The sequence below is a fragment of the Monodon monoceros genome, unplaced genomic scaffold (genome assembly GCF_005190385.1).
Source record: "Monodon monoceros isolate NGI ecotype Baffin Bay Population unplaced genomic scaffold, NGI_Narwhal_1 Super_Scaffold_16, whole genome shotgun sequence".
In the NCBI taxonomy this organism is placed as follows: domain Eukaryota; kingdom Metazoa; phylum Chordata; class Mammalia; order Artiodactyla; family Monodontidae; genus Monodon; species Monodon monoceros.
Genome location: NW_021703772.1, coordinates 70,201,155 through 70,228,748, shown reverse-complemented (window position 1 = coordinate 70,228,748; position 27,594 = coordinate 70,201,155). Strand labels below are relative to the sequence as shown.

Genomic DNA, 27,594 nt, shown 5'->3' with positions numbered 1-27,594 from the left:
AGAAGCACTTCTTTTTGGTTCTTTCTAGCTCCTAATAGAATATTTTTATTTCATGTTGAGAATTTCAAATAGTAAATTTTAAAAGATTAATTACTCTATTAATCACTTGTTTTATTATTTATTTAATATCTTAAATTGTCAAATGTTTCTGTTCTCTTAATATTACTTCTTCTCTGATTTTGTTGCTATAGATTTAATATAATATAACCTTTTAAGAGTTTGTTTTTATACTTGTAGCATCCTGAATGATTGGTTAGCTTTAAAATGTTGCCTTTTTTCCTAGTCCACACTAAAATCCATTGAGTGTTCTAATTGCACATAACACTAAAGAAAAGCCTTGTCTACCACTTTTAAAAACAAACTGTGAATGTGAAAATGTCTTTTGATACGACTGCTTTATAAAGCTCAGTAAAGCTGTTTTAATCCAGAAGAAGACATGGCCTAAATATTTGTCAGACAAAAAGTATGCAGCAGCAAATGATCTTTGTTTTACCTAAGTCTAATGGCATAATATATAAAAATAATTGTTTGGGTTGCTAAGATTATATTTTACTAATTACTGTAAAGTAATACACTATTTTAGAAATGGTAAGCAAACACTAGTATTTAGAAAAAGCTGAAAAAGTAGAGCAATAAACTGAAGAAATTGGAGAAGACACTAATTTTAAGAGAAACAAACTAGAATCAGGTTTTTTCCCTAAAGAACAAATAAGACTCTTAAGAAATTGAAAGAACCTTTTAAAAAGCAAGATTATAAGGGAGATGTACTCAGATGATAAGAAACAATGAAGTAAAATCATCCATTTTAGTAAGAGCTTAATGACCTTAACTGAATAAAATCTAAAAAGTCACCTAATATAAAAAACACTGGTTTGAATTTGAACTTAAATAAGACCCTACACAGTTTTGGACGAATTATAAATGATTGAATAATATTAGGACTTCTTCAAATATTTGGATTTATCAATTTGTAGTTTTAAAAGGTACACAAAGTTCTCTAGGTATGACTGAAGATTTTTTAAAAATCTGAATGTTGACTTTTGTGTCATGATGAATGTAATACCAGTAGAAGCCACAGGGTGGTGGCAGGAACTTGTGTTAAAGGAGCTTAAATACATAATTGCACTATCTTTAAAATGTTTGTTAAATGCTAAGGAGCTGTAGCTTGGTTTTCTTTATTCCTCTAATACAGCCGCATTTCTCAGCAAAGAATCTATAACAAAATACAGAGACATTGATTTAAATGTATAGGCCAACAATGGAAAAAAAAGTAAACTCATACGGATATTTTTCTTAAAGTTTCTAGTCATGTCAGATGCTTGGTGATCAGAGTAGCAATTTCATCAAGATATGAATTTGAAGAAATTTCTTGAATTAGCAATACTGGAAATAGTAATTGAAGAAGTTACCAGAAATACTTCATGTCTTCATCTTATTTTTTTACTTTCATTTTCCTTTTTCCCTGAATGTTCTCGTTGGAAAAAAAAAATCTATTGTACTATATATATATATATATATATATATATATATATATCTGTAAGCTAACAAAACGTATTTTTCATTGAGGAAGATAAATTTTCTATTGTGTTTTCTGGTAACCCATTCTCATTTGAGTTTAGAAGCAATTTAAAGTGGTAATCATTTTATATCTTTAAGGTAAGAAGACAAGAGGTTTCTTCTCCAAGAAAAGAAACTTCACCAAGGAGTCTTGGCATTCCTTTATTCCATGAAAGGTAGTTCTATATCCTTTTTTGCCAATCCTACAAATTATAAATATTGAAATATATTTTTATGTACATATTTTAAATTTTTAGCAATTGTAAGAAAAAGCAGCCTTTCAAAACTAGAAGAGACCAACTCAAGGCTCCTCCATGTTAAAATGACCTAAAGAAGTCATACAGTTAATAGCAAAGATGGGTCTAAAAACTGAATTCTCTGAAGTTCTCCTATTTCAATAGAACAAGTAATATGGCCACATTGTTTTATATGGATGGCTCTTAATGTTAACCTTATCAAAGTGAGGAATATTTAATTTTTTCTATTTAAGATGTTCACAGAGGACAAAAAGTCAATACACTGAAATTTCTAATGTAAGAATGAGACAGCCAGCATAAGTGTGATATATGAATAAGTAGGTATGCTAGTCTTTGCTACATTTATGTATTAGAACTTTAATTTATCACTTACTTTGTACCTGGCTCTCCAAATATTAAAGTTGTTTTAGGAAACATTTTCTAGGAATTTAAAATGATTTTTCTTTAACTTTAACCTTTCAGTAATTATTTTGTGGTACATTAAAAAGTACTATGTAAATTCAATCATGATTTTTAAAATTTGAAGATATAGCCTTACATTTTAAAATGTTGATTTATTTTTAGAGGTTATATAGAGAAGACTTTCCGGGATCTGAAAGAAGAATTTCATAGAATATGCATGCTAGCCAAAGCACAAAAAGACCACTTAAGCAAACTTAATGTACCAGCCGCTGTAACTGGTAAGGTTTGATGTAATGTACAGTAATATTAATTTTATTGGTTGAAACTGATTTATTTTTGATTGTGAAAATATTTCTAAATCCTTATTAAGTGCTGAGGATCTATAACTTGCGCTTCTCACCACTTATAATGGGTAAGTACTGTTTAAATTCTGTAATGTATTGCATTATATAATTATTGGCCTTTTCCCTCTCTATTTTATGTGGCACTATGTAGATTGAACTGAATGACATAATTACTAATCATCTTAATGAGAAGTCCCACCTTGGAAAAATAAATATAGAATATATCTCTCAAAGTCTTCAGTTGCTATCTGGGGGTCTTATTAAACATTAATTGATACATTAGTAAGCAACCTTGAAGCTACACTATCACATATGAGCTAAGTGAAATTATAATATTAGGTTTGTTTTTAACTTCTGCCTAAAAGTTAATTGGACACCATGGATAGATTCTTGTAATTTGATTGAAGAAATAAACATTTCACATTTCATGAGGCCAGTTCTGTTGGACGTACAAAGTACAAATTAAGTATAAAATATAACTTAAAAGGAATATCTGTTTTACAGATATATTGCAGTGTGTTTTTTAGAAGCTCCACCCTTCCCTAAAACCCCAGACCGGCTTCCTGGTATTTGCCTCAGTAGTTCGATATGAATAGCAAAATACCAGGGATTGAATCTGGCTACCATGTACCCCTGTAAACAAAAGGAAGGTAAACTGATGGTTTATAATGATAAATTCTCCTTTACCCTTGTCATTTGAGATATTCTACCTACAATTCCCAAGAGCTGTGATTTACAGTTTTTACTCTGAAAGATGTTGCAGCAGTGCTAACACTCCTTTAATTAAAGATCACTTTCCATTTCTTACAGCTCTTATAGCTAGGCTATTTAAAAAATCATTTTATAGGGTAAATTCACTTTTTGCTTACTACTACCGTTTTATTTTCAGAAAAGGTACACAGTATGCTGTTGGAGAAGCAAAACAATCTTTGTAGACAAACATAATTTACTTCTTCTCCTCCCTTCCCTCTGCTTCCCCAAAAGGAACTCTAATGTTTCCACCTTAATTTTTGTCATTTTCTTGAGAATTTGATCTTTTGTGCTGACTGAAGACACTAGGTACTTCTGAAGTACCAATAAAAGAATTATCTTTATTTAAAATCTACTGGCTATAGAGATGTAGTACCTACAATTAATCATTCTTTTTTGAACATCAGCGTAGTATCAAAACATTGTAATGGTGACGTATTCATTGTTACACAAAGAACCTACCCCGTTATCAATGGCTTAATACTTTGACCATTTTTAAATTGCACAAGTCTAAATCTGAGTATGTATTTGTCAACTAGAATACTGAGTGTTTAACTTCAATTTCCTTCCCACTAAAACTGCTTCCTAACATTATTCTTATGTTTTATATTAACTGTGTCACAAATAATAAATACAACATTATTCTTGAAATGTTTTAGGTCTTTTGTGCTACAGACTCCAGTGGAGTTTTGCTGGCTCCAAACAAACCACAATATCAAATATTATGCTTCTGACAGTAGTAGATCAAAGGGGGAAAAAAAGAAAAAGAAATATTTTGGAAAAAGATGCCTATTCAGGTTTTTTAAGAGTGAACACTACATTGAATACAAATGGAAAGGAACTATTTTAAATGTGATTTGCATAATACAGCTGGAAAGAGCTTATTTAACATTATTGGCCCCTGTGTTATTTTTTTGTTAAAATTTGATTTTTACTTTTAAGTAAACAGATATAATTCATAAATTGCTGAGTTAGTAGAATTGTACATTTTCTTTTTATTTTTTTGCTTCTCATCCACGTGACAGTAGCCTTGAGAAACGACAAAGGTAAAATGTATGTTTAAGTAATTGTGGCTTCAAAAAAAAGTACTGTTTGGTCCATGAAGTAGGATCATATTTCAGTGGCGATCAGGAGACAAGGATATAGGACTAGAGGTTAAAATAACCCTCAGATCTTTTTCTTTTGTCAATATACAAGGTAATTAAACTGAAAAGCCATCCAAATGGACAGCCTATACTTAAAATTTAGAAACCTAAAAAATTTTCTCGTTTTACTTTTTTTTTCTTGCAGGAATACACGTCTTGACAAAACAAAACAAAACTAAATAGAAAGACAATTAGCTCACCTGATCATGTTTCTTAGTATAGTATCAGAATGACAAGTGCTTTCATGCACCTTGTTTGATTTTTAAGTTTTCTAAGCTTGGATTTCTAGTAACCTTAGAAATCTTAAAGTTTAAAAAAAAAATTTTGTGTATGTAAATAGTAACGCTCATTGCTTGAATAGATTAATTCAAAAGATTACTTTAATGTGCTGAGGTATGCCAGCTAGCTATACTAAAAGAAAATATATGCTTTATTACACCTGTTTGGGTTTTCCATGTTTTGTTCACAAAGGGGATATCTACTACTGGAAAAGAAATTCAAAGCACATTTCTGTCATTTTGGAGACTCTTCTCTATAATTTAGAAACCAGCATGTTCAATTTATCATAATGGTTCAGAGCACAGGCTCTAGGCTGCCTGGGTTGAAGTTCCAGATCTGTCACTCATTCATTAGCTGTGTAGCCCTGGAATTAACCCCTAAATTAATGCACAAACAATGGTTATAAGTGTGTGGCACATAGAAGTGCTGTATATGTTAATAGTTGTCATTATCAGCAGCAGCAGATTCTTTATTCTCCTGTTCTACTGAAGAACATTTTGATAAGTGTTTCCTCCTTCTCAGGTGTTGTAATCTACAAAGAAAATACTGTTTCCTAGAATTTCCTGCCACTCTTATGTCTACTACCAGGAAAAATGACAGCAATTGAGCTTGGTCTCAATTACTGTACCACTCCTAGTTACAGACAGATTATCTAGTAAATGTACATTATTATGCTAGGCTCTGTGGGAAAGAGAACACAGATTCATTCAGAAGGCATTTATTGAAGGCATACTATGTGCAGGCACTGGGCAGGGTACTGGAGATAAGTGGGAAACAAAACATGGTTTAGGACCTCAAGAAACCTACTTCAATGGGAAAAAGAGGTATATTTGCAAATACAATGCAGTGTATAGTCCTCAGAGCACCCAAGAGTCATGACTAAACCAGTCTTGGGAAACCAGGGAGAACCATCCAGAGAAATTAATGCCTAAAGCAAGACATGAGGGACAAATAAGAGTCAGGCAAAGAGTAATGGAAGGGGGAAGTTCAGGCAGTCTGCACAGCATGTGCAAAGGCCCAAAGACAAGAGAGCATGGCTGTTTGGACAACTGTACCAAAGTTCATTATAGCTGGAGTATGGAGTAGAGCAGATGTGGTGAAAGATGACAGCATGGAGAGGTGACAAAGGGCCAATCATGCACAGCTTTATATGAGTTTTAGGGCTGAAGGTCTTGGAGGACCATGAAAAGGTTTTATTAAGAAGGTAACATGACCAGATTTGTATTTTAGAAAAACTAAGAGAGGGTTGGGGAAAGCAGTGTAAACAGTAGAGTGGATATGAGAAAAATTTAGAGGCAAGGAAGTGGTTCAAAGGCTGCTGTAATCCAGTAAGAGAAGATGGTACATACTAAAGAGAGGTTAGTAGGCATGTGACAGGGTGAACCAAAGAAGCTGTTTGCATTGTACTACAATCATGTCCAAACAGAAAACATCTGTGTTGAAATGTGCTGTGGCAAAAGAGAGAAAAGTGTCACAAGTCTGCAAAGACCAAAGGAAGGGAAAAGAACTGACATTTGTTAAGTGCCTACGAATCTGGACAGACACTGTGCACAGTGCTCTGTATACCCCGTCTGCTCAAACAGGCATCGTTGGTTAATGTATAACTTCACTGATGACTACTTTTTTAAAGTGCTAGTTTAAAATAAAATGTTTACCCTTTGTCCATTTAATGAAAATATACACATTACCAACCTCCAACCTGTCTTCTTTTTTTTTTTTTCTTTTTTTTTGGCTGTGTTGGGTCTTCATTGCTGCCTGCAGGCTTTCTCTAGTTGCGGTGAGAGGGGGCTACCCTTTGTTGCAGTGCGCAGGCTTCTTATTGCATTGGCTTCTCTTGTTGCAGAGCACAGGCTCTAGGCACGTGGGCTTCAGTAGTTGTGGCACGCGGGCTCAGTAGTTGCGGCACGTGGGCCCTAGAGTGCGTGGGCTACAGTAGTTGCAGCACACAGGCTCTAGGGCACGTGGGCTCAGTAGATGTGGCTCGAGGGCTCTAGAGCACAGGCTTAGTAGTTGTGGTGCACGGGCTTAGTTGCTCCACAGATGTGGAATCTTCCTGGACCAGGGCTCGAACCCATGTCCCCTGCATTGGCAGGCGGATTCTTAACCACTGCAACACCAGGGAAGTCCCTCACTGTCTTCTTGAAGTAACATTGTGGAATATAATCTAGCTTTTTCTAATGTCTCGGTATCATCAACATGGAGAGTGCTTTGATCATTGATTTTTTTGCATTGAAAAATGTAGCCCTTGTTCGCTCTACACTAGACTGTAGTGTTTTCTGAGTTCTTATATCTGCTTTTTTGTTTCTCTTGTCTCCTCTCGTGCTTTCAGCTCTTACTGATATGTATATCTGCTTTCAACAACTCATATCCATACCTTGTAGTTTGTTGCTTGTTACCAGCTATGAACTAGGGAGACATCATCAAGCTTGTTAGAATACATCTAAAATGAGAATAAGAGCAAAATTCATCTGTGGGCCTTGTGGCTCTTAGCCTGACTCCTGAAAAGCACTATTTACTTTCTAACTTTTGCCTATGTCCTAGAGAGCTGAATTTGTTGGATAAGTGGCTTCTAGACAAATGAGCTACAGAGGTCCTGGTATCTACCTGATATCTACCTGTTATCTACAGAGGCCTTTTTCTAATAAGATGAGAAAATCATATATTCACATAGAGCTTTCTGAACATGCATCCTAAAATTTCATCCTTCTTTTGCCTCCAGTCTTCTCTCTCCCAGCACCCGCCACTACCACGCCCTCACATAGTATTAAGAGTAGACAATGGCTAAGCTGATTGGTGATACACTTTGTCACACAGAGATATTAGGGGGAGTAAATAACCTAATTCATATAGATTCATAACCTGTATACTGTATATGTGCCTGGTAAGGGTTTTTCCTTTTAATAACTTACTTGTCTAAGCAAGCTCACAGTTGCAGCTTCCATTACTGATAAAATGTTTAGATGTATATACTACAAGCAAATGTTTTTTAAGTATAGAGCAGTATAACTGTGAACAAGATGCAAGGCTTACAGCACAAGGACCTAGGAAAAGACAAAGTAGTTAAACTGTGACTAATAAGCTACATTCCAATTCACCCACTGGAGACTGCTAATATTTCTGTGTAAGGTGGTAGCAAATGTAAAAAAATCCCAGTTGTCTTCAGTTGCTGTAAAAGCCAGTAGAAAAAATAATACTCATCTATCCAAAGCTAATTGAACGTTCAGATTTTTAAGAAGGATTGAAATGCGACTGTTTTCCTTTTGTTTTTTTTCCCCTGCAGAGACACAGTGCTCTGTGCCTATACAGTGTACGGATAAAACAGATAAACAAGAAGTGCTATTTAAGCCTCAGGCAAAAGATGATATAAATAGAGGTGCACCATGCATCACATCTGTCGCACCAAGAGGATTGGGCCAAGATGAGGAAGACACCTCTTTTGAATCACTTTCTAAATTCAATGTCAAGTTTCCACCTACGGACAGTGACTCTACTTTCTTACATAGCAGTCCAGAAAGACCCAGTGTCCTTGGTCCTGCCTCATGTGAGGCTATGTGCCAGGATAAATTTAATATGGAGCCCAGAGACAACCCGGGAAACTTTGTCAAAACAGAAGAAACTTTATTTGAAATTCAGGGAATTGACCCCATAGCTTCAGCTATACAAAACCTTAAAACAACTGACAAAACAAAACCCTCAAATCTTGTAAATACTTGTATCAGGACAACTCTGGATAGAGCTCCGTGTTTGCCACCTGGAGACCATAATGCATTATATGTAAATACATTCCCACTTCAGGACCCATCTGATGCACCTTTTCCTTCACTCGATTACCCAGGAAAAGCTATCCGAGGACCACAGCAGGTAACTGTTTTGCATTAACAAATATATTAAGTGTGAACACACATTTTGCCATGCATGCACAGATATGCAGCTTTCAGATTATCAGACACCTTTTTTAAACTAATGACTAGCCGAAGTTAAGCTTTCAATAAAAATATCCAAGTCCTGTAATAAATGACATGAAATTTAAAAGATGAATATGGTGAAGCTCTATTATAAAGTACCTTAAAATTTACGGCACATTTTAAAATACATGTAAACCTTATCCATATCTAGTGTGTGTCATTTTCTTACTTAGTCCCTTATTCAAAGCTTTTAACTCGGTATCATTGTTATAATAGGATTCTTTATTAAATTTCATTCTGTGAAGCAGGTGGCATTTTTTTATCAAAAAGTTTGTGTGTATCATACTTATCTTTACAAGAATGCATGATTTTTTTATAAGTAAATAATCACATTGTATGTTTCTATTTCTGAAAATAAGCGAACTGTCTTTCAAATAATACTTCTATTACATTCTCAGTTATACAGTACGTAGATCTGTAGGGTTTGGTTTTGGTTTTGGTTTCTAATCTGCAGCCTAATACATTTTTTAAACGGTCTCTACATATGTATGATTCTAATCAAATACTTTCATGTTTCTAAAGCTTGCAGACTACTTACAGCCCCCCACCCCAATCCACTCCTACCCTCCCTTTTATTCAGGTTCTATTACAAAATGATTCTTTAAGTTTAAAAAAAAAAAGGTGTTTAATGCCTAAAGGCAAATGAAAATATGTAATTGTTACAATAAACAGAAGCTCATAAAAAATGCAGATTGGTAAAAGTGTCTAATATAACTTGCAGACATTTGTTTGATTTCTCTTTGCCTTGAGATACTTAATTTACCAAAAACCAAAAAACACCAACAACTTGATTAATACCCTTTGGCTTTATAAGTACTTTTATAGGTTATAGACTTTTAAATCAGCATACAAAGAAGGCAGTAGTCAAGCTGTGGTATATTTTAGTAGTGGAGAAAACTAGGCATCTCTGACAATAAGCTTTAATTGTAAACTCACTTATGTTCTACATTGTACCTTATTTCACATCATAGTCACAGTTATAGTTACTACATAATGAAACAGATTAAACAATTTTATTTATTTCAAGTAGAATTCCTGTGGAGCTGTGAAGTGCATCAGTTCTAATGCTTGTTATTTTTTTCTCCATTACATCTCTTGCTTGTTCTTTTACTAGTCTGTGCATTCATGTTTCAGTAGATGGCACCCTGCATTGTGCATTTGCTTTCTAGGCTACAGCAAGGGAAACAGCTGGTATGTGATTACAACTTGATGGAAAAGTATTCAGCTTAAAAAATGCAGGAGAATTGGTGTTGAGCTGTCACAAGACGTGGGGCATAAGGTTAGATAATTGATATTTTGGCAGAAAGGCAAAGAAATTTGTTTGTTTTGAAGGCCATGTTACAGTTTAGGATTCAAAGGATATTTCTTAAAATGGGTTTTTTAAAACATTTTGTTGTTTTATTTTAATAAAGCTATGAGAAATACAAAATTCTTGAGTTGTCAATAATAACAAAGGGAAGTGAAATTTTGGTTGCATATTTCAAATTTTTACTTTTATCTCAATCATTACTACTTAACACCTTTTTTTATACATTCAGCTATCATAATAAAGTCTAAAATATACCTGCTTATTTTTGCTCTATGTGATTTTCTTTTCTTCCTACTTTTGCTGAGTCAGTGATTGGGGTCCCAACTGAATTCTATGAAAAGCTCAAATCCGAACTAATAGCTCCTAATAGAGAAGGATAAGTATGGACTTTGAAAATAAATTGGCAGTAGAAGATTGGCTCATCCAATTTAGAAGCTAAATTGCTTCTGAGTCTATTACTATTTTATAGATCTTAATTTAAAGTATCTTTAACATAACAATCTTTTATTTATATCCGTATCAATTTCCCATTAGAGTGGTGCATATTAATCAATTGTACTTTTTGTTTAAACTGCCAACACTAAAATTTAAATCTAGTTAACTCTGTTATATACTCACAATTATTACTTCTTTTCTTTTATCATGGAAGAGAGGAAATTATTTTACTCCAGATTTCAAATATGTATTTTAATATTACTGTTTTTTGTAATAAAATTGCCACTTCTCACAAAAGTATTTGAGTCAGTGTTATTATACACCCTCTGTACTGATATTTGAATGTTATCTTGGTGCTTAGACAGACTTTGTATATTTACATCAACCGTACACAGCTGTCCACTAAAATGTTTATAAGAAGACAGTGATGTAGTGAAACCCAAATGCTTCAATTAGTAATATACTGTTTATGTAATGATTGGTTAACTAGGATGAAAGAGATTGGTTAAGGGAATGTAAACTAACACTATGTCAGGAGTTGAACTAGGTTGTTATTTTAAAAGCATATTAGTAACAGGAATACAAAGGGGTCTCTTTAAGTTGGCATTTCGAGGTGATTTTTCCTGAAAGTGCCAGAATTTAGATATGTCAAGATAAGAAAGCAAATTTTAGAAATAATTTGGTTTACAACATTTCAGGAAAATAAGATATTCCAGTCAACAAACATATATTGAGCACCTACTCTTGAACTAAATGCTTTTTCTGGCCCTTCTAGATATTTTTTAATAAGTACAGTTAAGAGTATGTAGGTGTTGCTTATAGTAATGGAGGTAGCTCTGTAGAATTATGCTTCCCATAATCCTTTAACTGGCAACTGTTGACAGGCTTCACTTTAGTTAGCCACAAGAAAGGGTAAGAAGGCCAAAGTATGTGCTTGTAACAGGAGCAAAATAAGAAGTCAAAAGAATGCATCCAATGTTGGACTTTGTTGAACGATTAAATATTTGAGGTTTCAAAAAACAACTGATCAATAGAATTTGTTTCATACTTTAAAAAAATTATTTTCAAAAATTAGAACACTTATTTCTATATGATTTATTCATTGTGTATTTGCTTATAAATAGTAGCGAAATTACATTGCTCTTGATCAAAATGCACGTACACACACATCATTTCTAGTATGCTGTGTATTAATAAAGGTCCTATAACTTAAAGTTCCAATATAAAATAGAAGAGATAGAATTTAATTTTTTTAAAGTCTCAGTTATTGACTATTGTTCCAAAACTCCAAAACCCGTTGGGATAACGGGTATTAAAACATGCTGGTACTAAAAAAAAAAAAAAAAAAAAAAAAAAAACATGCTGGTGTTAAAGCTGAAAAATGTTTTAATGTGTGAAGATAAAGTGCATGAATGTGTATTTTAAGTGATTCCTAAAGTTAAATTATGCCCTTTATGAAAAAGAGAATTGAGTCATGTCCTCATGCCAATTCTAAAGGAAAGGTAATTTGCTTTCATATTAGGGAATTTCATATATACGCACATAACCCGTTCAAAAAATTTGAATTTGAAATTCAGTGCAAGTTGATTTTAAATACAAATAACAGAAGATGTTTTTATTTGTTTCCTGCAGCCCGTTTGGAAGCCCTTTCCTAATCAAGACAGTGACTTATCGGTACTAAGTGGCACAGGCTCAGAACTGCATATACCTCGAGTATGTGAATTCTGTCAAGCAGTTTTCCCACCATCCATTACATCCAGGGGGGATTTCCTCCGGCATCTTAATTCACACTTTAATGGGGAGACTTAAGACGCATTTGAAAACAGACATATCAAGTTCTATGTGATGATTCTGGGTTTGTAATATTATGTACTTGATTGCAAACTTAGCTCAAAATCATTTATTGAAAAATCCAGTGTCACAGCTATTTGAATTTTTTTCTAAACTTATATTGTAACTTTCTTTTATTACCTTTTAAAAGATCATTCTGTACAAAACTGTAATTCATTGTATTCATGTTTACAGTGTTTATTGCCATAATTCAAAATTATGTATGTGACTTATGGAATTGTATAACAATAATTTATGTTTTTTTCAAATGTCTAAGCTTATTGCTTGGATTTCTAGTTAGATCTATTGAATTTGGTGATGTCAAATGTTTATAGGGTTTTTTTCACTTGTTTTCATTTAAAAGTTTAGATTATTTATGCTGTGGGTGTTCTTTTTGAATAAACCAATAATAGAGAATAGCAGACAAGATAAACATCTGAGTAAATACCAAACCTAAGACATTTGTTGCTCAGTGATAAGATCACTGGTAGGATTATTTAAACACTTTATTATTTTTTTTTAATAATAGACATGGTTTTAATTTTTACTATACGTATAGCAACATGATGAAATTAAATATTAAAAGAGTTACTTATATTGTGATAATTAATGTGTTCTTTCTTCTTAAATAAATAAATAAATCACATTTGGGGGAAATTCATAAAATTCATGTTTCTTTCCAGTAATCTGATAGAAGGGTGATACCAGATCTGGTGACATTTTATTATAACTAGTAGATCACTTTGAATTTTAAAATTATTTTTCAAACTAAACTTACTAAAGAAACACATTTGTCTTTAATTGGAGCAAATCTAAAACCCTGTAAGGATTATCCATATTAATTAATTTATATTAGAAATGTTCACATTCTTGAGAAATTTGTTAATTCATTGGTAGCATCCTGCCTGATGACTAGAGGAAGATATTTAAGAAAGAGGATACCAAATTCAGAGGGTTGCAGAATTTTAAAATGAGACTTCCCTTTCATTTTTCTTCCCTATGATTCTTGTCTTTTAGGTTTCTCTTCCCTCCCCCACCCCACACTTAATTTTTAAAAATGGTCGAGGCATGGCTTCCATTTTATGAAGTAAACACTGATTTGCAACTCTCAAAACAGAAATCTAAGCCTTCTTGGGAACGAGTGTTGTAGAAAGCTGGAGGGTTTCAGGTAAGGGATTGGAACAATTTGTTCAGGTATCACCTGTGCCACAGTGAAGAGCCTTAACTTGTGGAAGAATGAGAGTGGTGCTTCGACTTCTCAGGGTGCCAAGCACATCACACTGACATCTTCCTCACCAAGGTGACATAGCCATTATTAGGCATTCACTGTGAAGGGTTCTGAGGCATGTACATCTTTCTTTCATTGCCGCTGGGGCTGAATGGAAATGCCTAGACAATTATCCAAGTCTCTTCCCTTCCCCCCTACCTCCCGCCCAGCCAGCCTCCCCTCTCGCTCACTCCTCCCACACACACGCAAAATTAAACATAAAAACTTCCCAGCGTGTTCCAGCCAGAATATACCACTGTACCTATCTCATGAAAGGGGATTCTTTTTCCTTCTCTTTTCTAGGTGAGGAAGAGTTCCTCTCACACAGTTGACATCTACTAGCCTGCTGACAACCAAAGGAAATTGTGGCCCAGAAAGTGACTCGAAGTGGATCACTGACTCCTCTTCTCCAGTCCACCCTTTTGACACCTCCACCACTTTTAGTAAGCGGGGAACTCTTGTTTTCTATTGGGTTCCAGTGCTACCCCAAGCTCCGGCTTCCGAGGGACAGAGGCCCTCTCGGGCCAAGGGACAGGCAGCCTGGAGAACAGGCTCCGGGCCCGCACTGCAGAGGTGGTGCTGGCTGCAGCTTGAAAAGTGGAGTTGGGCACCCGCTGGGTCTCCCCTCTGGCTCTTAGTTCCGAGTCGTGTAGGGGCTGCATCTTGGCATCTGCTATGCGTGGCCGGGTAAGAACAGTTCCCAGGTAAAAAAGCTTCACACGCGAAACGCTGAGTCTGAAAAAACCACCCCCGCCGAGGCGAGGCAGTTGTGAGCGGGATGCCTGAGAAGTGGGAGGTGAATGTCCTCGGGAGGGCCCCCCCGGTGCAGCTTTCCCCGGAGGCTGAGGCTGCTGCCAGCGGGGACATCTGCTTTCTTACTCTCCAGCCTGGCTCACCCCGCCCCCTCAGCCCCGGGTTGCGTGGTTATTTTACCAACACGGGGGGAGGGAGAGCTCGAGGAGGTAGAGAAGGGGTGGATGGAAGCTCGGGAGATGTTCTTCCCACTCCCCCACGTCCCCTCCTTTTTTCTTCACATCTTTTAACCTTCAAAGTAAAGACTATAAATATGAAACGATAAGCGTGTCCGCTGGCTCCCAGGCCCGCCTACTGCTCGCGGGGCTCTCGGGTGCGGGGCCTTGCCCTCCTCTCCAGCCTCCCCGGAGGCGGCCCGGGTTTCGGTGGTTTCGCCGGGCGCAGGGGCAGGCCGGGTGCGCTCAGCCGGTGGCGCCTTCTCTCCCGGGCTGCTGCCTCGACAGCTGCTTGTAGCTACAGTAATTAGACTGTCAGTGCTTGTTAGAGGAGAGAGGGGGAAACACGCTTATGACAGCAGATTCCGAGACTCCCCAGTTTGTTAATTTCTAAGAGATCTTTAAAGCATTAATTGAGGTCTCCCTAACTCTCCCCCCCCCGTCCCTCTCCTCTCCCCAACTCCTCCCTTCCCAAAAATATCTTTAGGGGAAGAGAATTCTCTCCGCGTGGAAGCAGTGTTTCCCGCAAAACTGCAAGCCCGCCCCCGACTCACGCACACGCACACTATTTTATATATACATCTATATGCACACATGTATACGCAGAAGGTTAACTCGGCAGAGGCCTCGTCCAAATAGGAACCAGGATTGCATTTAAAATAATAATAAATAAATAAACTAGGACGGAAAGGGGGGGAGGGAAGCAGAAGTCGGGAAGAAAAGAGAAAAGCAGCAGGCTGATTACGAGGTGTCAAAACTGCCAGGAGCAAGAAGGTGATAGCAATCAGGGGTGAGAAGAGTGCGGCATTCGTGCGGGGCAACTAATTATCCGTCTCATTTGAGAAGAGCAGCATTTGAGGCAGCAGCGTTCGCCTGCTGAACGGTGACAGATTGGCGCGGAGGAGAGGGGAGGTGTTAAAACAATGGAGCCGGGCGCGCGAGCGCTGCTGCATGCTAATCAGCCCTCCCTCCGCCTGCCTGCCGCGCTCCCTCCTTTCTCCCGGCCTCCCTCCTCCGCGCTCCCCCTCCCGCCTGCGGCGCTCCCTCCTTTCCAGCGGGCCCGCCGCCGCCGCCGCCGCCACCCGCTTCCTGCTCCCTCTCTTTCCCGCGCGTCCTTCCCGCCGCTGGCAAGTGGAACCTGGGCCGGGCCACCGCGTCCACCACGGCCCGGGAGCCCCTGCGCTGCCCCCCGCGGGCGCCCTCCGGGGTTCAGGCCGCTCGCGAGCCGCTGGCGAGCGCTGCCCCGCGCGGTGCTCCGAGGGCCGGCCCGCTCCCCGCGCGCCTCTTGAGAGTGGGTCTTGGAGGAGAGGCCGGGGAGCCTGCATTCTCGCGCCCACCGCTTTCTGCTGGTGAATTGAACGCGGTGGGCAGCGAGTGGGAAGCCAGGCGAAGTCAGGAAGGGCGAGGGGTGGGAAGAGAGTCGGAGCCAGGAAGGCGGAAAAGGTCCCCCGGACCGACGGCAGGCCCCCCGACTCAGCCCCAGCGCCGCCGCCGCCCCGAGCAGCGTCGCCGGCCGCGGGCGAGGTCACCGCCGGCAGAGTCTCCCGGGTTGAGCCCCGCAGACCCCAGCAACCTCCCCTCGCCAGCCAGGCCCCAACTGGACTTAAACGGTTTAGTAAGCACCGAGAGGAAGACAAATACAGGGCCTGAGCGTTCGTTGTGCTTCCAAGGCTTGACCTCCTGACCCTAAGACTAGACTAAGGGGCTTCCGGACCCCCGGAGATCATACCATTCAGTCGTTGCGGGGGAAAGAAAGCCTTTAAGAAACCGGCCACCCGCGCCCTCCACCGCGGTGACCAGAGGCAGGACCGGGCCGGGGCATCTCTGGCAGCCCAGCTCCCCGCCTGAATGTTCCACTCCGCGTTCTTGCCTTGGGAAAGCTGGTCAAAACCGCACTGCCCCTGTACAGATAATCCACCAGAACCTGAGTCTCTGCTGGAAAAGGTCTCTTTATACCTGTTGAGGCAGGCCCAGGACCTGAGGTTCTGTCTACTTTTTGAATTTAAAAGCTGATTGTTGAGCTTTTGCTTAAAATACACTTTTGTTCGTACGTTTTTACTACTACAGATTTACATAAACTACCCTTAGAGAATAAAAATCATTGAAACATTGACGTTCTTATGGCTTACGTAGGTTAAGTGAAACACAGCTACAGAGAACTGGTAGGAATTTGGACTGAAGGAGAATGTAATTTCTTCTAACTTGTGCCGTACTATTTAGTTAACCAGGTGCCTAAATTAACATAATAAAACTTCCTTCCCTCAAGCCAGACATGGAAAAGGAAAGCAGTTGAAAGGTAATCCATGCAGTATAATTTTTGTTCTGCTGACCTTTACCATTGCATAACTTCACACACAGTTGTTTCTTTAAAAATATCAATATATAAAAAAAAAAAAAATCAATATAAAATGTGAAAGTCTGATAAAACTGTCATATATATATGACGGTTTCATTTATATTACTCTCTCTACCCTTCTCTGTTTGAAATGTTTCATAACAAAAGTACAACACAAAAAATAAAATGACCTGAGTAAATTTTGGTATTTTCTATCTTCATCCCTGACCTAGTCCTATGAAAAACTACACAAACACACAGAGTGAATAATTTTTCCTTTTAGAATATGCCCAGGCATACCAATACAATAGCTGAATGCAAAATTGTTAGGATCTACTGAAATCATACAGAATGTTTAAAAGTTTTAAAACTGAAAATTCTTAAAAAGAGTTGTATAAAGAATTGTGGGTAAATAAATGTTAATGCTTTTTGGTTTCCACTCTTGGGAAAACCACTAAGTAGGCCTCTCTGCACTTAGTACATCACAGACATTTTAGTGCTAGAGTATTAGCTGGCATTTGGAAAATTCCCTGGCATCTCAGTCTGTTAAAATATCAACCTATCTAACAGAAAAAAAAATTAACTTTACATTTCTTAATGTAAACTTGGAGATTCAGATGCTCCACCAGCATCAAAATTAAGCAATTTATTAACTATTCATCAGCCTTTTCTCCATTAACCAACTCTGTGTAAGCAAAGTGTCTCTCTCTGATGTGGTAAACCTATAAAGTTCAAATAAATTTAGTTCAATTCCATGTTGTGTTATGTATTTCTAATATATAATCAAATCCTTTACCTTCCAACAACTTGGTTATTATGGATTTAGTGTAATTTCTTCTCAGTCTATAGACTTCACAAATTTGCATGATTGTTTTAATGGTGTATTTACAGATAAGTTTTTATTTGCACATAAGGACAAAAAGGTGAAGTGAAATTTGGTCCCAATGGAAACCTGTTAGGTTCCCTGAACATATGGCTCATTGGGCTGTTACTTCCTTTTTGAGATCATTTTCCAAGATTTTTTAATATATACATCAATTTGACACCAGTTATAAAGAAAATATATTGGCTTTGAAAGTGCTTCCACCTGGGACATATCTCTCAATAACAAACCATGTAGTCAGGTGTACCTCTGAATGTACAGGTGTCCAGTCTCAAGAACAGGGCATCATTTGAATCTAGTCAAAACTGACAGTTGATTTTACACTGTCTTTGAAATTAGGTAGTTCTTTGTATTCTTAGAATGCCACAATGACTTGATTAATACAGTTTAGGGGTGACTACTTAAAACTCTTTTTAGGGAAGGCTGTGCATTTGGAATCCACAGTATTACAATGATTACTCTCAGTAAATACAAGTGATGTTAAGTTTCATTTATTGAAAGTGTGTGGTGCCAGCTTAAGACTTAAGGGGAAAATCACAGCACTTTGAAAAAGATGTAAATGTTCAATTGGTATAAAGCGGGGGGGGGGGGGGGGGGGGGACCGTGCTAAAACATGTGCCTATTTCCATTATGCTTAATTTACTATTCAAAACAAGTTTTTCCTAATAAGCTCTATTGTTTCTTTCTGTTTTGTAAAAGTTAATATGTGTGAGACAAAAACCTGATTCAGAATGTGAATGAAGTCTGTTTAGCGAAAGCTTGTTGGAGCTTACAGTTCAAGGAGGGCCTCAAATTAAAAGACACTTCACCTAATGACACTGATAATATATAAGGAAGCAAGTCTTGTAGGTCATTTCTAGAACCAGTTACAATTAGATTGCTAATTTCCTCCTGTCTCAGAGTGAATTCATACACTTAAAGAGCAGCGAGCACTAGAATATTCGGAATGAGGATGCTGCGTATATTTATTAAATAACTTTAGCTTTTGCTTTATTGCAGTTCTCTTCTTTCTGAGGTCAAGGTTCCCAAATAGGACTGAAGTATAAGTTCTCAAACATGTTATCCCTTTGTCCTGTCTATACAGGGTTGTTTGTCTTTAAGTCACTCACACTTTTCCAGAGTATTTGCACCTGATTATGCAAGCCCTTGATGTTGAACTGGTCTCCCTCATTTGAATATCCCCTTGGGATCTGGAATGCCCGGATAACCTGGAGTCTGCCCATGCTTTCTTTGTTGTTTAGGGCTATATCGTGAATAAATTTTAAAAATATCTTGCTTATATCTTTTGGAAACAGTGTACAAAAGATGAGTTATTGCTTATTAATTCAAGGAATAATTGTTTTAGAAATAAAATCTTATAGATTGCCTAATCCAACTTTCTTTTTGTGTGGACCAAAAGAAAAAAAACCAACCCAGAAAACAGCAAAACAAAGCTGTGTCTAGAGAGAATGAATGAGTCCTTCAAACCCACTCAGAAAGCTAGAACCCAGCTCAAGCTCTCCTGCATTTCAATCCACTTTTTCCCATAATAATCCTTTACCTCAAAAAAGATATACTTTTTCATTGGCTTTGTGCTTGACTTCATAGGACGCTTAAATTACCTTATATCTGGAATCTTTTGTACACAAAGATACTACCCATTATGCTAAACCACAGAGACAGTAGGTTCCCTGACAATGGGATGGGGTGTACTATAGGGGGATTATCAATTTATCACCACCCTAACACAGGGCCCCAGAACGTGTCTGCTGGGAGAAGCATCTTAGTGAACTGAGTGTTGAGATACCTCTTGCCTGCTCCAATGAACAAACAGCAAGTGTTGGAATGTATTTTGCAGCGTGAGACACAATCTGAGGTAGGAGAGAAGGTAAAAAGGATTTGTACCTCTAAAGCGTGGGGTTAAAACCTCACCGTGACACCCAAACCACAATGCTAACCATTTAATAATCCAAATTCTAAATCAAAGGTTATAGTTTGTATGGGAAAGAAAAAAAAAAGTAAACCAGTATGAACTGGAAGCGAGCCTATATATTTTCTAAAACTATTAATCTGGAACTAAAACATTCTCTAAAGCAGAGACTTCATTTTCTTCAAGAGGTGGCCTTCACTTGTCTTGATGGACCCGAGACTCACCAGGAGGTCTCAGCTTTACACTGTCTTCCCTAGAGTGTTGGTGAATCAACACTGAAAACAGCTCTCATTAGACAAATAGTTTCTCCATTTGCAGTTGTTAAATAGCACTAATTGCTAGCAAGAAAGGGGCATCTTGTGTGGGTGTATTCATACAACTTCAAGCAACTGGCTTAAAAGGAAGGCAAGCTCACTAGGAATCCGAAGTATCAGTAAGGGTGATACAGCTTCCTTGAAAAAGCTCTCTCCAACCAGGACTGAGGAAGAAATGCAAGCAGCAGGCTTCCTCTGCTAAGCAGCTTTGTGACACACTTAAACACACACTTTCTCTCTCTCTCTCTCTCTCTCTCTCTCTCTCTCTCTCTCACACACACACACTCACTCCAGTATCCTGAGGTTTTACCACTGGCATTTTGAAAGTCTTTTCCTTCAGCATCTACGGGGCAAGGCCTGGATAAGATCTACCTGTAGGTTAGAATGCTTGATAAATTTCAAAGCAGATTTTGCTCCACCCTGCCATCTTTAAAGTTGTCAAGTCCCAACTTAGTTTCTTTCGAAATACAATTAATACCAAGGAGTAATGTGGCTCTCTAGTAAGAGTTAGAAAAAAATACACGATCCCAATATGGGAGTGACATTGTAAGTGACACTCCACTTCTAGGCGGTGCTATTGGTACCCTGGACTGGCCTGGAAAGGAGCCAGCCTCAGGGAAAGGACACTGGTCCATTGTCCAGATAAGAGTCAACAAGAGTCAAAAAAACTCTGCCACTTCCTCCAAAAATAAGGACGTTTCCAAGTGTTTCAGTCATTTCATCCTCTTCCACCCCACCATGTGCTTGGGAACGTGTGCTGTGGAGATGACTCATTTCCTCTCCAAGGCAAAGTCCCATTAAAAATGTCCCGAATATCCTGATTAATATACATCGGAGAAAGAGCCTTGCTTCTCGTACAGTTTTCCTCAGTAAAGTATTTTTAGTTAAGATTGCCCGGTTTAGCAAATAAAAATACAGGATGCCCAGTTAAATCTGAATTTTAGATAAACAACAAATAATTTTTTTACCGTAAGTATGCCCTATGCACCCCTATTTGTAATATCTTGTTGACTAAAAAGATGTGAAGTCAAGTCTTACCTAACAGATTTTCCCGTACTTTTTCGCTTTTCTGTGCATGGTGGGGGGTAGGGAATTAGGGGTAGAGCAAATACCCCTATTGTGCCCGGAATTTTCTTTCTTCCTTTCTCATTCCGCAAGGAGAGTCTCGGTGCCTCTTAAATAGCTCTCAGGCTTTGCTGTACACACTGCTCTCCTCGCTTTTGATTATACAATGTTTTGCGTTGTGTCGAAACGTGTGTGTTGATCTAGTCTCCTCCAGCATAATGTGAGCTTTTCAAAGGGAGAGAGGGCGCGTATTGCTTGGCTTCCTCTCTAACTCCTGGGTTCTCTGGAGTCTTGCTAACCTCTCCTTCCAGGCTGCCCAGGTGGGCGAGGAGGCGCAGCGGGAATTCTTCACTTCAACCTCTGACCCAGGTGCCAAGGGAAACTGAGACTCGGGGATTGGGCCCCTAGAAGCGTCGGGAAGAAGGGAAGGGAGAGGAGCCAGGAGCGCTAGGTTCTTCCAGGCCCGCCCCGGGAAGCGGTGAGGGCCCGAGCAGGCCCTTCCGGAGGCCCGGCCTGGAGGCCTTCTCTCGCCGCCCGGGGCCTGCCCGGGCCCGCGAGGCCTGGAGCCGGGCGCCTGGCCCCGTGGCCCCTGTGGGCGGCGGGCGACGCGGGCACCGACGGCTGGGGGCGCCCGGAACCCTCGGCCCCCCAGCCCCGCGCTTCCCGGCCCGGTCGGCCGCTCGACGCCTCGCTTCAGCCGGGCGTTTCTTCCCCTCATTTGTTGCATTGTTTGCATTAATATGAATATCTTGTTCTGTTTGTTTTGTCTCCTGGGAGCCAATAAAGCTGTGAGTTTTTTCTTTACACCAAATGCAGCTCTACGGGCGATCAATCAATGGGTAGTCTTCGGATAATCTGTGAGAGTGAGAAATCTAATAAAGCTCGCGACTAAAAAAGGAAAACAAAATCTATTTTTCTCTTAGGTTCACTACGTCAGGATGTGTTCCACTTCTGCTGCTTGAGGTGGGTTTAACTCCATTTTTGGGGGGGCGGGCGGGCGTTTGCTTTAAACAAATGGAGTTAAATGTCAGATGGGAGGGGAAGAGATTTGAGGGGAGACTGAGAAGAAGAGGGATGTTTGGGGGCTTCTTACATTTTCTGATGATTGGGTTGTTCTGGCAAGAGGGAAGAAGGGACTTTCTAACCTCCCAGGAAACGAGAGACATGCACTTTGCATCTGATAAGACGCACTTTGGCAAAGAGGTCTTTCCTCAGTTTTCCAAGCAGACAGGGAATGTAAATTAATAAAGAAGTTTAGTAATGATAATAAATCCAGTTATTTTAGTGTCCTCTGCCCCCCTCCCTGGTTTCCCCCTGCTAGACACTAAACTCCCCAAACACATTTTGAGAAGGCCCCTCAGCTACCCTGAGCAATGCAAGGAGGATGAGAAAGACTTGCCTGGGCTGCTGCAGCCCCCTCACAGCACAGTGCAACCCAAATCATTTATAAACAGATCAAAATAACCATCTGAATTATCTAACATTAACAGCAGAACTGAAGAGCCCAAGATTATGTGATGAATTGTTAAATTGCAGTAGCATTGTTTTGGATTGCTAATTAAAAAAAAATAAGCAAACCCCATGACTCTAGATATGACAACTGAAAATACCCACAAATTATTTAATAAATGAAGCGTCTAACAACTTTAACACTTCCTGGTCGCCTTGTTAATAAATGTAATTTGAGGTAGATTTTTTAAATCTTCCATCTAAACAGTGAATTCATTACGCGCCATTCAGATATCTGGATGCCTATGGACTTCTTGGAATTAGGTGTTAAATAGACAAAAGTGAACCAAACTGCCTTTAAAAGCACAGCATGACCATGTAATTCTTTTTCCAGTTTGTGGTAAAAAATGATGAAACTTCTTTCCAAGTAGCTATCACCCAGATTTAGTGTGAAAAGTAGTGTAATTGTAATTCACGCCATCAGGGTCTATCGCTGATAGACGATCAGCTGTTCTGTAGTGGGGAGAGGCTTTCTTTTCAAATAGGAAAGCTGCCAAGTGCTCTGCGATACCTCCAGCAAGCTTATCGGATTGAGTTCAGAGCCAAAACAGCAGCTGCACACATATGCAAATTGGCAATTAATAGTATAACATTCTGCAAAAAAAAAAAAAAATGTTTAAAAAAATTTTTTTAAGAAAATGGAAAGGAGCTACCTGAACATTAACCTTAACTGTAACTGGGACTTCTAGGATGAATGACTAAGGATTAATTACCCTCTGGAGAGGACTTGCTCTGTATTACTTTTTCTCCTACAGATCAAGTCTTTGTTGTCTTGCTGAGTTTTGTCTGTTTTATGGAACATAACAATAGACTCTAAAGGAAGAAGTTTAAAAATAACTAAAACCCCTTATATTGTGATTCCAGAAAAGGGTGGAAATGAAGCCCTTTCCACTGATCATTCTTTCTCTGCACAGAGAACACAAAGCAAGAGCTTTAGCATCCTCGTGGAAAAGACATTTTGTTCTGGATGTCATCATCTCTTTCCACTACAGCTTGCAGTAGGAGCAGGCTTCACGTCCTGGGGGTGCTGCCTGTCTGTGTCTTGATTTCTGTCTGTCTCTTCCTCCCATTGACAGGAATGCCGTTTGTGGGCTTCACGCAGCAGTTTGCAGAAATCCAGCAAGATTTATGGTTTATGTTGCCCAGCATGTATAAACACAACACTCTCAAATGTTTAAAGAAAAAAAATCGTATGAATTTGTTAAATTTCTTAACATTCTGGTCCCCCCACTGCACCCCAATTCTCACACACAAGTACTCTGTTTCCCCTGATACAGCCATACAATAGCTGTGGCTGGGAATAGGTTGACAACCTAAACCCCAAGAAGGGCCTGACGTTTTCACAGCAGGCTTTTCCCAGTGCTTTGAGCCTTTCTCTCTAGCACGGGGGTGGGGCGATTAGCAAATGTTTCAGATAATCTGTGAATTCTTAATAGTCATATTTCCATGGTTGAAGATCTGCCTCTTTCTGGGTTGTGGCAGGTTTCAGAAATATTGGTGTTGGGGGTTTTACCGATATTTCCAAGTTCTGGGAGTTTGAAATTTGGGTCAGGATCCTGATTCCCTTCAGTGTGTAAGGGTGAAGTAGGTTTTATTTTGCTTTATTTTCAAGATGTCTCAGTTGGAGATACAGTCCTAGCTGTAACATGTACCATAAATGCAGAATTGCGACCCTCATTTCTGCCTTTGTCTCCTATCACCTATGCTTCTGGCATTAGTACTTTCAGTTTTACTGCCAATCAAGTGTGCCTTTAGCTTGAAAACATTCTTTTTCTTACACCCTGGAAACACTTCTTTTATAATCTGAGGCAAGTTTTGGATTATTAACTCTTGGAAGTTTGAATATCAAATTTTTAATAGGAACTTCACTCATGTGGAATTTAAATATGTTTGTTTATACTACTTGGATACAATTTTTGGATAACAGTCAATTAAACAACCAATCCCATTTCGGGTACAGAAAATTTTTAGCCCTTAATAAGAAGCACACAACTCCTTTCCTCTGGGTCGGTAGATTGCACTTTTCTAAATGTTTATGATTAACAGAACTTTTTTGGTCTGATTCCAATAAAAGTATCCTGTGTTCTGAAGATTATAAGGTATAGGAGAAAAATTATCAAGTCTAAATTCTATTCATAAGTATTATTTTTCTTGACTTGTGATCCAATTAGAATGCATTCTTAGACTTTTCTGTTTTCTTATGACTAAATGAAAACTAGTTTAAAATGATATATAGTCAATTGACAAGTTGCTTTTGAATAAAACAGAACAATGGGAATGCCAACTTTCTTTCCTTCTCCATAATTTCATTAACATGGTTGTATAGACATTTGCATGTAAAATGTAGTTAACAAAAATTACACAGAAGTAAATTTAGTCCTTTAGTGAGTACCTCTATGGTAAAATCAGACCATTTGGCATAGTTTGAAGTCTTCCAAGAAGCCTGGTTTCCACCTGGAAAATAAATTACTAAATTTGAATGTGTTACTTATACTATGATGAGTTGTCTATCTGTTACATTTTATTTTAGTACATATACTAGAAACTGTACTTAGAGTTTTCTAAAATTGTCATCTGTTAAGGTAGAGAATTATAATAATTATATAATTATACCCAGAAAAAGTGTTCTGACTTTAGATTATTTTCATACTGTTACAAATATGATGGATTTTTAAAAATTCAGGATGTTTGTCACAAATTCATGTTTCATTGTCAAATTTTGAGATTAATTTAGATTAGCTATAACTGTTTTAACCAAAGTTTATTTTCTTTGCATTTATTGATATACAGATCAAGCTTATATATGGGCTTCAGTGTAACACATATACACTATTGCAATATCTAGCTGTACTTACTTTGCTTCATCTTTAAACAAAACTTCATCTCAAAATTTTCTGAGTTTGATAAATATAAGATACTTATTAAGTCACTGTATTCTCCATTCAATATATCCTACTATTTTAAATCATAAACAATTTGCATTATAAGAGCTATATTTATTAATCAAAATTCTATGTTGACAGAGCATCATGAGATGATTGGTGAGATGTCATGTACAGTGAAGACAGCACTCAATTAATTTCTCCAGATAGAAATCCTGTTTTCTAATGCTTCAGGTGTGCACAGTGGGAGGAGATGGAGATGTGGGACCACGGCTCAGTAAAAACTCTTTACAACAGCCAGTGAGAAGTCTTATTAAAATGTGTCTGTAGGTTTTTCTTCATCTTAAAGGAAAGTGCATTAATCTCTGAAAGAAAGCAATATTTCTTTCTGAAGTGTATATTTTCTCAGTTGAGTTAAATAACCAGAATGGGCGTGGTTGTGGAATTCTATATTCTCAAGCCCAGAAACTTTATAATTTACTACAATACACCCAGATATTTCTAATTCCTATACCACCTTCATAATAATTATGTTTTATGTTTGACTTTTTTTTTTAACTCTAAAGCACTTTGTGAATCCAGGTGAATATATAATAGACACCACCTTCTGTGGGAGTGAAAGGAAGAAAAACTTGATTCATATTTAAAGGTGCTATATTTGAACACTATGATGCTAAAATATTTTATCTTAGCACAGGTTATTTGTTTTGAAGAATCTATCTGGAGGACTCTATATAATAAACTGAACGAGGAGCCTTTACTCAACGTGCTAAAAGAATAATATTTTTAGAAAATCATGCCTCTAGGTAATCTACTTGGCCATTGGATTAATAGTCTAGGAAATTATGGTGATAGGATAATAATAATTTCTTGGTTCTCTGTGCTAGGTACTTCACATACATTTCCTCATTCAATCATAATAACCACCTTATGAGACAAGCATTATTATTTTACTGATGAGGAAAATGAGGCTAAGTTTAAATCAGATAGCTAGTAGTGGATGAGCCCCTATGGCCGTGGAACCCTCAAGTCTGCACTCTCATCATGTAAGGCACTTCCATTCTGATGTCTGAAAGATAGAGGCGTGGAGGGTAGAAAACCATCTCTCCCCTCTTAAAATTCCATTTTTCCTTTACTAAATCAAAGAAAGTCAATGAAGTAGTTCAAGAATTTAGCAGTGTAGTCAAGGTCCATCTGATTGGGAAGTCTTTATATGACTAGGAACAGGATTGCTTTGGCACATGCATAAAGACTCAGGCGATCTACACATCCATCCTCAAATTTAGCAATTCGAAGCAGTTAGCTACACGGACAGTTTTGTATGCATTGCTAAATGCAGACACAAAAACTGCATTTGCAAAAAGAGGAAACCCAGTTAAACTAGGTTGCAAATTTGGCCCTAATTTAGCGTAGCATTTGTGATACATATAGGTTAGAGTGACATTTATATAATGGTGTGAAATACGAGAAAGTTCCAATGCTAGACACAAAGACTTTTTAAAATTGCTTTTGCCTACTTTGGTTAGTTTAAGATACAGGAGGAAGAATTTGGTTTTTCAAGTGATGGGAAGCCTTTAAGGATGTTGGAACACTGTTCGGTCCCCTGGGGTTCTGCCTGCTGTACAATTTTAAATGTCTTTTAGCTAAAAAATTGGCCAACAAGGGAAACATAGAGATGAAATCTCTTCTCCCTTATCTGGGAAGTGAGAAGCTATAGGCGGCTAACATAATCCAATTGTGATAGTCAAATAAATGGTCAGCTTTGGCGATCATATGCCACAATCATTCATCCTAGTTAATATTTCTATTTAACTAGAGTAACTACCTATATATTAGAATTTACTTTGGAGGTTTTGTCCTTATGCTCGGTTGTAGACATAGGCTTCAGCTTAAGAAATATAGCCAGAGATGAGACTGGATAAATATTCACAATGTTTTACATACATGCTGCAGTCATGGTACCTGAAACTATTTCCATTTTTCCAGTGAAGACCACTGGAGGGCAGTGTTTTCTCCTTTGGGACCAACACCAGTTTTCAGATGGAGGATGCATTGATGTGTTAAAAAGGCGTCTGGGTTATGGAAAATGAGTTGCACTTCTCATTCAGACAGTGCTTGGAATTTACCCCCTCCTATTTACCTGTCATTCAGGTTGTTGCTTATCGTACTGCCAGCCAAATTAGTCATAC

The 27,594-nt window shown here is 38.2% G+C and overlaps 1 protein-coding gene and 1 long non-coding RNA gene across 13 annotated transcripts in view; one reads left to right on the top strand and one right to left on the bottom strand.

Annotated features, from left to right (window-relative positions):
• The window catches only part of TANK (TRAF family member associated NFKB activator), an 88,775-nt gene extending 75,812 nt beyond the window's left edge, over positions 1–12,963 (top strand). For 5 of the 12 annotated variants that reach the window (XM_029224436.1, XM_029224434.1, XM_029224435.1 and 2 more), the window contains exons 5-8: positions 1,657–1,733; positions 2,379–2,494; positions 8,015–8,595; positions 12,076–12,921. In XM_029224436.1, coding sequence (XP_029080269.1) covers positions 1,657–1,733; positions 2,379–2,494; positions 8,015–8,595; positions 12,076–12,252 — 951 coding nt within the window. In that variant the 3' untranslated portion in view covers positions 12,253–12,921. Of the gene's footprint in view, positions 1–1,656; positions 1,734–2,378; positions 2,495–8,014; positions 8,596–9,868; positions 10,598–12,075 lie in introns of those variants that run through there. The other 7 variants (XM_029224439.1, XM_029224440.1, XM_029224432.1 and 4 more) reach the window with 4 other exon arrangements.
• LOC114896450 lies at positions 259–27,594 on the bottom strand. Its single transcript, XR_003793810.1, has 3 exons — positions 27,368–27,594; positions 24,916–24,977; positions 259–1,213 (listed from the first exon to the last, which is right to left on the bottom strand). It is a non-coding gene; the product is annotated as an uncharacterized LOC114896450 (long non-coding RNA).